Source organism: Mus caroli, chromosome 12 (assembly GCF_900094665.2).
Source record: "Mus caroli chromosome 12, CAROLI_EIJ_v1.1, whole genome shotgun sequence".
Classification (NCBI taxonomy): domain Eukaryota; kingdom Metazoa; phylum Chordata; class Mammalia; order Rodentia; family Muridae; genus Mus; species Mus caroli.
Genome location: NC_034581.1, coordinates 657,305 through 669,062, shown reverse-complemented (window position 1 = coordinate 669,062; position 11,758 = coordinate 657,305). Strand labels below are relative to the sequence as shown.

General features: G+C 51.2%; 1 protein-coding gene across 4 annotated transcripts in view; it reads right to left on the bottom strand.

The window, feature by feature from the left end:
• The window catches only part of Dnmt3a (DNA methyltransferase 3 alpha), a 105,398-nt gene that overhangs the window by 38,728 nt on the left and 54,912 nt on the right, over positions 1-11,758 (bottom strand). For all 4 annotated transcript variants that reach the window (XM_029484347.1, XM_029484345.1, XM_029484346.1 and 1 more), the window contains exons 4-6: positions 9,114-9,381; positions 2,482-2,525; positions 1,929-2,075 (exon numbers count right to left, since the gene is read on the bottom strand). In XM_029484347.1, coding sequence (XP_029340207.1) covers positions 1,929-2,075; positions 2,482-2,525; positions 9,114-9,381 — 459 coding nt within the window. The remainder of the gene's footprint in view (positions 1-1,928; positions 2,076-2,481; positions 2,526-9,113; positions 9,382-11,758) is intronic.

Here is an 11,758-nt window from a genome sequence, read left to right as displayed (position 1 = left end):
AAAAAAAAAAAAAATTTATTATTATTTTTGTTGGGAGTGGGGTCTGGCTATGTAGTGGGAGAGGGGCTTGAACTACGTGGGGTCCCACAGACTCAGGTGACTTCAAACGTGTATTTTCCTTCTCCAGTTTCCCAAGACCCCCAATCTTATATATTTTTAATTTAAATTTTTAAAATGTTACTTACACTTATTGGTTTGTTTATATATGTGCTGCCTGTGAGTGTGTGTGAGTGTGTGTATGTGTGTGGAGAACTCTCTCCTGTGTGACGCTCAGTGACAAGTGTCCTTACTGGCTGGGGCCAACTTGACCACTCAAATCTTTTAAAATTTTAGCAGAAACCTAAAATTGATTTTTTAAAAAAATCTTCATTTTCAAGCCAGGCAGTGCTGGCTTGAAACCCAACACTTTAATCCCAACACTTGGGAGGCAGAGGCAGGTAGATTTTTGAGTTCGAAGCCAGCCTGGTCTATCTACAGTGTGGGTTCCAGGACAGCCAGGGATACAGAGAAAGCCTGTCTTGAAAAACAAAACAAAACACCAAAAACTTCATTTTCTGGGAGTGGGAGAAATCTTTCTTATTGTGGCTCTGGGTGGCCTCCACGTGATGCTTGAAGGAGACCAGGCCCAGGTCACTACCTCAGCATCTCTGCCTCAGGGCTCAAGAGCAGAGGCCCTGCATAGACTGGTGTGAAGCAGGCCCTCTCTGATCCGCAAGGTCCCTCGAGAAGAAAGAGCAGCCCAATGGCTCTGAAGCTGTACCGTGCAGTCTCAGTGCTAAAAGTGCCCCTCTCAGACCCTGACCGAGCTGCCCTTTCTCCAGACTTTCAGAAGCATGCTTTCTGCCTTCCTGGATCCCAAAGGAACTGGAAACAATAAAGCAGCCAGAACCCTGACCCTTCCCTCCCCTTGCTTGGAACTTTCTCTAGGACCAGCAAGCACACACTGTCATATAGTCTGAGGTCAAGACCCTGTTTCCTTCCCTCCCTGTGGGTGTGGTACCCACCACCCTCCCTTCCCAAAGCTGACCTTAGGGGACTAATGGACATCTAGGTCTTTATGTGGCTTCCCCTTTCCCTTTCCCAGCTCTCTCAGGCTTGACCACCTTGGGGAATGGCCCCAGCCCGCATGCATGGCTACTGTATGAGAAAGCCACTCTCCCATACGCACCTCTCCTAGTCTCCTGGGAACCTCGGCCCCATGGCTGCTGCTCTTCCTTTCTTGTTGCCCCAAATCGTTGGCATCTCTGGGCATGAAATTCTGAGCCTCTATCTCTCCGCCCTCTACTGAGTAGGCTCCACAGACCCTGCCTTCTCACACCGTGGTCTCTGCAGTCCCAAGCCCAGCCTCCAGCTCCCTGGCATCCCACACTGAACAAGCCATCCCACCAGCCAGTCCTCCCATCAGAGGAAACAGCCCAGGCCAGACCTACAGTACTGGCTGTAGCAGTTCTCTGACCTTTCTATCAACATGCCCTTGATCCCATCGCCAAAATCCAGCGGAAGTGCCTGTCGCCATGGCTGTCACCTGCACCTGAGTCATTTCTTTCACTGTCCACACTTCTCTAGACACTCACAGAATGCAAATGTTACCTCTTCCAAGAGACCTGTCTTGCCCGTGCACTGCAGGACCCACTGAGCCGCCAATTCCCCTCAGTTCTGTCCTTCTCACCCATCAGAACATCAACTCCATCCACAGCTGCCAGAGTGCCGTAAGCACAGAGCCTACCTATGTGCACAGCTAGCACCCATAACAAGATAAAGGACAACTGAACTTCATACTGCCTAGTTCCAGTTCCTGGAAACACTAGGAGTTAACCATAGGGGGAAACAGTCTCAGCTACAGCCCAACAGAAGTCCCAGAGGGCGGCTGGAACTGGCTTGTGGTTTGCCAGTTCCACACTTGGCATCAAGGATAGAAGGCGTCTCACCTCCCTTTTCCAACGTGCCAGCCACTCATCCCGTTTCCGTTTGCTGATGTAGTAGGGGTCCCCTGCCTGGAAGGTGAGTCTTGGCATGGGCCGCTGACGGAGGCTGGACTCCCAGCCCAAGCCACCTCTCAGTCGGCCCCGGGAGCCCTAGGACAGAGAGACAGACAGGTATTAAGGTGGGCACAAGTACTCTGCAGGGTTCATTCCTCCTGGAGGGGAAACTGAGAGGGGTCACTCATCCCAGAGTATAGAAATTCTGGTTCCTGGCCAGAGGGGCTGACCCTCTGAGGAGGGATTCGGAGTTGGCAGGGACTCATGAACAAGGCAGAAAGGGGAAGTGCTTGATCTCTGGAGGGGGATGAGCTGGCTGCCTCACTAGGGGACTTCCAACCTCCACCCCCACTTCCTCTCCCTCTCACAAGGGACAACCAAAGATGGGGCAGGGACCCACCCTCGGGCCCCCCTCACACACACTCGCCACAGTCCGTCAGAGAGGTGGCTTTCTTCTAGAATCAGGATCCACAGGGCCCCTGTGAGTGAGGAAAACACTTGCCTCCATTTTCATGGATTCGATGTTGGTCTGCTTCTGTTCTTTGCCTGTGGAAAGGGAAGAACAAGAGGACTGTTGATGGAGTCACGGGGGTGGCTCAGAGGAGCCTGGGGGCCTCCATGGGATCAGGGTCCTCCTAGTGTTTGCTTGTTCATGTGTCGTCTGTGTTACCTGTGTGCCAGGCAAGGCCTGGAGCAGAGAGAGACCCTGGTCCAGGTTCTGGGTCCAAGAACACAGGAAGAAGACAGAACTCAGGGGCACGGCTTCTGGCCTTTGGACCCTGGTCTCAAGTACACAAAAGGGGCTCTGAAGTAGCCATCACCTGCTGCTCGACTCCCGGCCCTCACTCAGCGAGGGGCAGGAGGGTGGAGGGGCTGAGCAGGGGTTGGGCTAAAGAAGCCAGGCTGTTAACTCCTTTCTCATGGGGTAGGAAAAGGTGTTGGGGCACAGACAATGGGCCAGTGGAACAGACCCCAGGAAACAGCTCCAATTACAAACAGTTCTAAATGGTATGGCCCTGTTACCAACATGGAAACTGCCCTCCATTCCTGGCTCTTTCTCAGGTTAAGATAAGGATTTGGGGGGGGGGCGCGGGGGGGACAGGGTTGTTCCATGTAGCCCTGGCTGTCTTGGAATTTGCTCTGTAGCCTAACCTGGCCTCAAACTCCTCAGACCTGCCTCTCTCAGGTGCTGGGATTAAAGGTGTGTGCTACCCAGCTAAGTCTGGATCCCCTCTTCACCATGACCCCCCTAACCTCTGCTGTGTCCTCACTGATCCAAAGTGACATGTTCTAAGGATTAGTGTGAGCAATGAGTGCATGAACAGGGCTTGGCGCACAGTAGGTACGCCTCAGCATGCTTCCCTTCCCTAAGAAACTCCCTGATGCGCACGTTTCTCTGTTCCTTTGGCTTTTCTCAAAGTTCTGGGCACTGATCCCAGTTCCTGGGAGGGACATCTGGGCTGGGAGCAGCGGTCTCCACAGCGCCATCTTTAGGAAGGACTCTTTGTGCCCGCATAGGCCGGACACGAGGGCAGCGACATCTTCCTGCCATTTCTGCACGCTTCTCAGGCTCCTCTCCCAGGCAGCTCCGCGGCAGGCAGCTGGCTGCATGGCTTTTCCTATTAAGTAGGGAAAATTCGGCCGCCTTTCTTCACCTAGATGCCTCAATTCTTTTCTTTGAGACTGAGAAAATACAGGGCTTGGGCCCAGAGCAGGAAGGTCACTAAGGTTGGCTCATGTAGCTTGGTGTGCATGGTGTGGGGGGGTTGGAGGTGGGTGGGTACAAAAACAAAGAGCCCCAAACAGAAAACACAGCCCCGGCTACATCTCCTAGCTCAGGAGTGGAAACCACCCGCAGCATTTATGGCTCTGAATCTTTAGCTTGGATCTTTCCCCTACTGTCACAGACAGACCTGAGGTTTCTCTCTGCACCTGCCCAGAGCGCTCTGTATTGCCATGTGTGCCGGGCTCCATCTAGAGGGGCTGGAGGGAGGGAGGGAGAGAGAAGGGGAGGGCAGAGCCCCTGCTGGTTACCCCGTGGGCCGTGAACCCCGTGGTAGGCAGGCGTGTCGCTGGGCCTCGTGGAGGCGGTGCGTGGGAGGAGCGTGGTGGCTGTAACCCTTGTGTGGGTGGGGGGTGTATGCCCTCCCAGTACAGGGTACGTGGTTGGCCTTTTAAGGCACATCTCACCCGCCATGTCTCTTCCTCCCCGTTTCCTCCATGTCCTCTCTCCCACAAGTCTGCTCCCCACTTTCCACGGGGTTCCCCCTCAGGCCTGCCCTGGGCCTCCCACCTCTAGGGCAAGCCCCTCCCTCGGACCTCGGTGCTCAGCCCATGACTTAGGCTGCCAGAAGAGGGTGCCTGCCCTGGATCGCGGCTCCTGCTGAAGCTGCAACAGCTGCTGCAGCAACCATGCAGCAGCCAGAGGAGGGTAGTGAGTGAGGAGTCCAAGCTGGCCCAGGCTATTAGACTGTGTACGGGACCTAGGAGTTTCCTGAATATCACTCCTTCCTACCCCAGTGGTTTTTAACTACGTTTACCAGGGCTGATTTATTCATTATTTTTTATTTTTATTTTTTATTTATTTATTTTTTTTTTTTGAGACAGGGTTTCTCTGTGTAGCCCTGGCTGTCCTGGAACTCAGTTTGTAGACCAGGCTGGCCTTGACCTCAGCAGTCCACCTGCCTCTGTCTCCTGAGTGCTGGGATTAAAGGTGTGCGCCACCACTGTTTGGCCTGATTTATTCATTAGACTACCAGAAATTTTGACCTGAAAAGAAGACATGGTTGAATTTGCTAAATATTTCACAACAGGCAACAGAGGCCGTGAGTGGATTTCAGGGCTTCGGACTGAAATGGTGCACTGCACGCACGCGCTCACGCACACACTCTTCCCCTCTCCAGTCTGGCCAGCAGACCACAAACTGTCTGTCTCTGAACGCCAGAGCTCTTACTCCCATATGCTCCTGGCTCAGACTCAGGGTCCCTGGGCTAGGTGCCTGTGCCTCCCAGAGTGGCTCTGGAGGACAGGAACATGACTCCAAGGTACCTCAGGTCCTGGGGACAGAGGAGGTCAGGGGCTTCAAGCACTTAACCTGTTGGCCAGAGACTATTCAGTAAAGACTACTCCAAGTTCTCTTTACAGTGAGACAATATCAGGTGACAGGGCAGGCACTAGATTTACTCTAAGCGTGGTTACTGGCTCATGTTTGTCCTCACGCTCACTCTGAGCAGAGCAGCCTTGGCTGACTCTCAGCCCACTCCTCCGTTACTAGGTTTTATGTATCCTAATCTGGCCTCCAAAGCTATGAGAAGACAAGAATGACCTGAACTTCTCATCCTCGTGCCTCCACCTATCAAGTTCTGAGACTACAAGTGTGAGGTGCCACACCTGGCTTCCCTACTTTCTTCCCCATAAGAAAAGCAGAGAAAATCAGGTCTTCTTCACATGGCCCAAGGCTGAAGTGAGAGAGAAGAGGCTCTCAGAAAGCATGAGGATCTTTGAGGGAGAGCTACAGATTCTGTGTCTTGGCTTCCCAGGTACTATGGACCACAGCTGGCCAGAGGACCCTGAGCAGTGGGGTAGAGCACACTGTGCAGTAGAGGCAGGCACCCTGGGTTTCCAGGGAGGATGGATGAAACTCTCTGAAAAGAGCCTTGGAATGAGGGGAGCTATCTCCTCACTGAAGTCCTCAGCTGAGATGCAGTCATTGTCAGCTGACTGCTGGAACTTTGGCCAGACCCCAGACACCAACACACAGGCCAGAGCCTCCAGGAGGCCACTGCCCACCTCTCTTGGATGTCTCGGGTGACCCAGGAGTGAGTCTGACCTGACTCCCCAAGGTCAAATGGAAGTTGAGACTCGGAGTGGACCTATCATGCTTAGACCTTGTCTGAGTCCCCAACCCAGGTTGTCACCTCTTCTTGAACATTTCTTTACCTCTTAGACCTCTGCTGTTTGGTGGCCTCCCTTCATCTCTTCAGAGCTGTTTCGCTGGCCTAAGAATTGTCAGAGCAGGACCACTTCCTCTCCACATCCGAAGCAGCTTCCAACCTCTCATCCCCCCTGCAGACCTTGCGAACCCCTGGGAATCTGGTGGAAAGTCATCACTTCCAATCACAGCCTGCCAGGTCAGCCGTGAGACGGCGGCCAGGAAAGCCTAGTTTGGCCACCTGCCACCCAGTGCCTGCCACATCCTTCCTCCTGGCTCTCTCCACTGCAGTCTGGTGGCTTCTGTCAGGTCCCTGATGCTCTGTTCTCACTATCTTCTTCCCCAACTGCTCCTGTGACAGGCCTCAGCACATCCCTTGATAATGACCAGACAGACAGGGCCAGCTTCAGTTCTGAAGTCCTAGCTGCTGTGGCTCTGTATCTGTCCCCTTGCCCCAGGAACACTGTCCTTCAAGCACAACAGCACATTTGGCTCTGCTGTCACTATTTTGTGTTGTTTTGGAGAGAGGAGGCTGGCCTAAAACTTGATAGGCGAAGTATGACCTTGACCTCCTAAATTTCCATCCTGCTCCCAAACCCTGAGATTTGGGCACCATAGCAGTTACTGCAGTACTGGGCGTCTAACCCAGGGCTACTTGTCTAGTCCTCACATTTGAAAGCACACAGTCTCTAGCCAACTGTGAGGTCCTTGAGGACAAGAGCCAGGTTTCTTTTTTTCTTTTTTTTTTTTTTTTTTTTTTTTTTTTTTTTTTTTTTTTTTTTTTTTTTTTTGGTTTTTCGAGACAGGGTTTCTCTGTGTAGCCCTGGCTGTCCTGGAACTCACTCTGTAGACCAGGCTGGCCTCGAACTCAGAAATCCTCCTGCCTCTGCCTCCCGAGTGCTGGGATTAAAGGCGTGCTAAGAGCCAGGTTTCTGTTCAGGATGGTTTCCACAGACCAGCACAGGACCTGGCACACACCAAACATGTCTAATGAACACTTGATGGCTGACTGAGTACCTAAGAACTTGGATGTAGACAAGGAAGCCCTGGAGATAAATAAACCCTCAAGGTCAAAGAGCAGCCTAGAGCTTTGGCTCCATCCTGCCAGGTGGGAGGCACTGTCCTGGTACCTGCCTTGGTGTGACCCCAGCACCCCCGAGGTGCATTGAAGGAACACAGTATCTGCCTAGGAAAGGCACTGAGCTCTCTGAAATACGTCCCACTGTGAGCTGCAAGGAGGTATCCCTGTTTCCTCTTCTCTCTCTGTTCACGAGCCTCCTATGAGGCCTGGACAGTTCAAGATCAACACGATACAGAGCATCAGATCAGAGCAGAGAGGCTCAAGAGTAAAGGTTAACCAGTCCTGGGTTCTAGAGGTAGCTCGGTTGGTACAGTGCTTTGCCCAGCATACAAGAAGTCCTGGGTTTGATACCCTGGGTCCAAGCCTGAGAACCATATAAAAACAGGGACGGCCAGCCAAGATGACTCAGGAAATAAAGGTGCCTGCTGCCAGACCTGACAATCTGAGTTTGAACAGGGCTTTACACGATGGAAGGAGAGAACAGAATCCAAGTTGCCCTCTGACCGCTTCATGTATACTGTGGCATACTCAAGTGCCAGACACATACACACACACGCACACACACATAAATAATAAAAGATGCATCGTGGCGCCTACTTGTGCAATCCCAGAACTCCGGAGGTAGAGGAAGGAGTTTCAGAAGTTCGAGGTCTAGGCTAGGCATTGATAGTGCACGCCTTTAGTCCTAGCACTCAGGAAGCAGAGACAGGCAAATATCTGAGCTTGAAACCTGATCTACACAGTGAGTTCCAGGCCAGCCAGGGCTACAAAGTGAGACCCTTAAAAAAAAAATTCCAAGAACAAAAAGTTAAAGTATTGAAAGTCAGAGGCCAGGTTTAGAGGCCAGGAACAAGTCACTTTTTTTTTGTTTTTTTGTTTTTTTGTTTTTTTTGGTTTTCGAGACAGGGTTTCTCTGTAGCCCTGGCTGTCCTGGAACTCACTCTGTAGACCAGGCTGGCCTTGAACTCAGAAATCCGCCTGCCTCTGCCTCCCGAGTGCTGGGATTAAAGGTATGCGCCATCACGCCCGGCTACAAATCACTTTCTAAGCTATATTTTTTTCCTGGTTAAGAGGGGCTAATCAAACCTCTTGAACAAGATCGTTTGGAAGAGAAAATAGAACAACAAATGCAAAGTGCCTCAGAGAGAGCTTAAATATTTGCTGAATAATGAATGAAAGATTTCAAAATAAGTTTGGAAACCTCTTTTCTGGAAATGTTCCCTCCTCTGCATAAATATTAGGTTTGGATTCGTGCAAAATAAGTTATGCCAGTTAATCCATTTACGCACCCCATCATGCACACTTGGAAGGAAGACTGTTTGAAATTCAAATGCACATATGCAAAGCAACCGGCAGGCCCTGGAGGATCAAATGTGATAATGGAGGAGGAGGCGAGGTGTAAACTGTGAAGCCCCGTACAAACACGAAGAAAAGCGAGCTGTCCTCATTACTCACATGTTTACAGCTTGCTTGGCCCTGAAAGCTCTGGCTTAACCTGAAAGAGAAATGTGGGCGACTTTCCAAAATTCCAGGGCTGGGCCATAAAGTCCGCAGATGGAGAAGTCTGAACAGGGCCGCGTGCAGAGGACCTCCTCCTCCAGCCTCCCCTCAGTGTCCACTGTCACAACCAAGTTTTCTATGGAGTCAACCAAACTGCAGTGTGTCAGGCAAGCCCTCTGCACTGGGATAGGTAAACAGTGCACCTGCAGGCCTCATGAGCCAAGGCAGGTCAAGGCTAAAAGTTAAGTGGACCAGCTGGCAGTGGAGGGAAACTGAGGCACACAACCAGCATAGGCAGAAGGGAGGCACCTATTACCTCAGTCTAGCATCCCTTGGCATTATGCAAGCAAACCTACTGTTGCCTACTGCCAGAGCCAGCTTTTTTTTTCCCCCACAAAGAGCCAAAACTCCAGATTTTCATTTGGAATTTCTTGATTTTTAAATACTGGCAGCTAATTTTTTAAAACCTGTTAACCACATTAGGTGAGCCTAGTAAACACATGCATGTGCTGTGTCTAGCTTCTAGACCGTCACCACCACCCGGCCCACCTTTGCCCATCATCCTGAAACCTGCCATAGACTCAGAGGAGCCAGAAGAGGGCTCCCTGAGGCTGGGACTCACCCTCTCCTGCAGAGGCTCCACGGCCTTCCTTGGTCACACAGCAGCCATTCTCCACAGCTCTGGAGGCTTCTGGTGGGGTCTCAGTTCCCTCTCCTTCAGCTGGGGCCCCACCCTTCTGCCCTGCAGCTGGGCTTCCCTCCTCAGGTTGGGGTTCACTCCGCTTCTCCAAGTCTCCATTGGGTAGCAGATCTGAGGGGCCAGAGTCCTGGGCCATGGGCTGAGACTTGGTGGTCACCGCTGAGTCCTTGGGGGTGTCACTGCTTTCCACCTGGAAAGATGAAGAAGGACAAACATAAGGACACGACCTTCGAAGGTTTAAGGGTTCAACTGGTGGGCCAGCCTGACCCCACCATGACCCCAGGATACCCTACTGCATTCTATCCTCACTAGGACATAGACTTCCCTGCAGCTGTGCATGCAGCCCAGCTGGTAGAGTGCTTGTCTAGCAAACATGAAGCCCTGGGTTCAGTCCCCAGTACTGTGTAAGCCAGGCACAGTGGTGCACACCTGTGATCCTAGCACTCACCAGGTAGAAGCGTGAGGACCAGAAGCTCAAGGTCATCCGTAGCCACACATTGAGTCTGAAGGCAACCAGGGCTACATGAAGCCCTGCCTTACAAAGCTAAAAGCAGGGCTGGCAAGATGGTTCCATTGGAACAGGTACTTGCTATGCAAGCTAAGTTACCTGAGTTCAATTCCCACACCAAAGAGAACCCACTCGTAAACCTGTCCTTTGACCCTGAAAACACTCTAGTGTATGTTCCCAGACACAGATGAACATAATAAATAAAAATGTAGCAAGAAACTAAAACAAAACAAAACAAAACAGAAATGTTCCTCATGCTCCATCATTGAAACTGGACCCTTCCTCAGGAAATTCAAACGCCACCATCCATTGCAGCTGCCCGAGGCTGCCTGACTTCAGCTCTTGCAGCCTTCCTTCCGAGCTCCCCTGGGTGAGAGTGGTGTCAGTGTGGGCCTTCACAAGAAGCATTTCTCCGGGGGCTGGAGCGATGGCTCAGCAGTTAAGAGCACTGATTGTTCTTCTGAAGGTCCTGAGTTCAACTCCCCGCAACCACGTGGTGGCTCAGGACCATCTGTAATGGGATCTGATGCCCTCTTCTGGTGTGTCTGATGACAGCGACAGTGCACTCACATACATCAGGTAAATCAATCGTCATCATCATCACTGTCTGGACCTAGCCTCATAGCTTTCTGTCCCCCAGCTCAGGCCCCCATAGGTTTTCAGACCAAGGCTAACCAAGGGCCCAAGCACACAGGCCTGCCTGGAAAAACAACAGGCTGCTTCATCCCCTGGTGCCTGAGGTCAGAACCTGCTAAGGCTCCTACTGGTAGAAACTAATCAAACTAAATAACTGGCTGTCCTCACATTGTCCTGGAACCCCAGTTCCCCTTCAGTGTCTCTCGGCTTCCTAGGGAAGCAAGACAAGGTGCCAGAGCTCTGTTCCCTGACTCTGTGTGTGTGTGCATGCGTGCGTGCTGCTCATCTGGAAGCAAATGATCAGAACACCTCAGAAGACTGAAGGTGATTGATTGGTTCAGGGTCTGCTAGCTTCACAGGCTCTAGGGTGTGCTCAGTAATCTTACAGTTACAAAATGTTCAGAGGTAGGAAGGGGCAGAGCTGGCTCAGTGAGCCCAGGCATGGTGCCACGTGCCAGGAATTCCCGATTTCAAAGGTAGAGAGAAAAGGATTCCTCTAAGCTACACAGTGAGTTTGAGGCCAACCTAGCTACGTATGACCCTGTCTCAAAAACCAAATCAAACAAAAAGGCTCCCTTCTTTGTGAAAGGTAAGGTGACTATGCTTAATCAACAGATACTTTCCCTGAGTCTTTTGTTGTTCTTTGTTTCACAGGGTCCTGGCCTTGAACTCATTATGTAGATATAGATGACCCTGAACCTCTCTCTGTCTTTGCTTCCTGAGCGGTATCCTCAGACAACTGGCGTGTTACCACCTTGCCCAGACTCTTTTTTTCTGTTATGCACTGGCTGTTCCTCCAGAGGCCCCGAGTTCAATTCCTAGCAACGACATGGCAGTTCACAACCATCTATAGTGGAATTTGATGCCCTCTTCTATCTCTGATGCACTCCTCTGTTATGCACACACACATGCAAATACAGTGCTCATATACATACATAAAATAAGTCTTTTAAAATAATCAGACATACGGAATATATTTTTGTGTGACAGAGTCACAGATAGCCCAGGTTGCCCTCAAACTCACTATGTAGCTAAGGATCACCTTAAACTCTGCCTCTGCCACCTGCATGCTGGGATTACTAGAATGTACCAACACACCCAGTTTATGTGGGGTGGGGAATTATATCAGGGCCTTGTACTTCTACCCACTAAGCCAAGTCCCCAGCCCCATAAAAATGTGAATTGCGCAAACCAAAGCTAAGCTGGCAAAATGGCTCAGCAGGTAAGGGTACTTGCTTCCAAGCCTGAGGGCCTGAGTCTGACAACCAGGACCCACATATTGGAAGGAGAGAACCAGTTGCAAGTTATCCTCTGATCGCCTCCATGAAAGTGTCTGTCTGTCTGTCTGTCTGTCTCTCTCATGCAAGTCTTAGTCTCTCTCTCTCTCTCTCTCTCTCTCACACACACACACACACACACACAC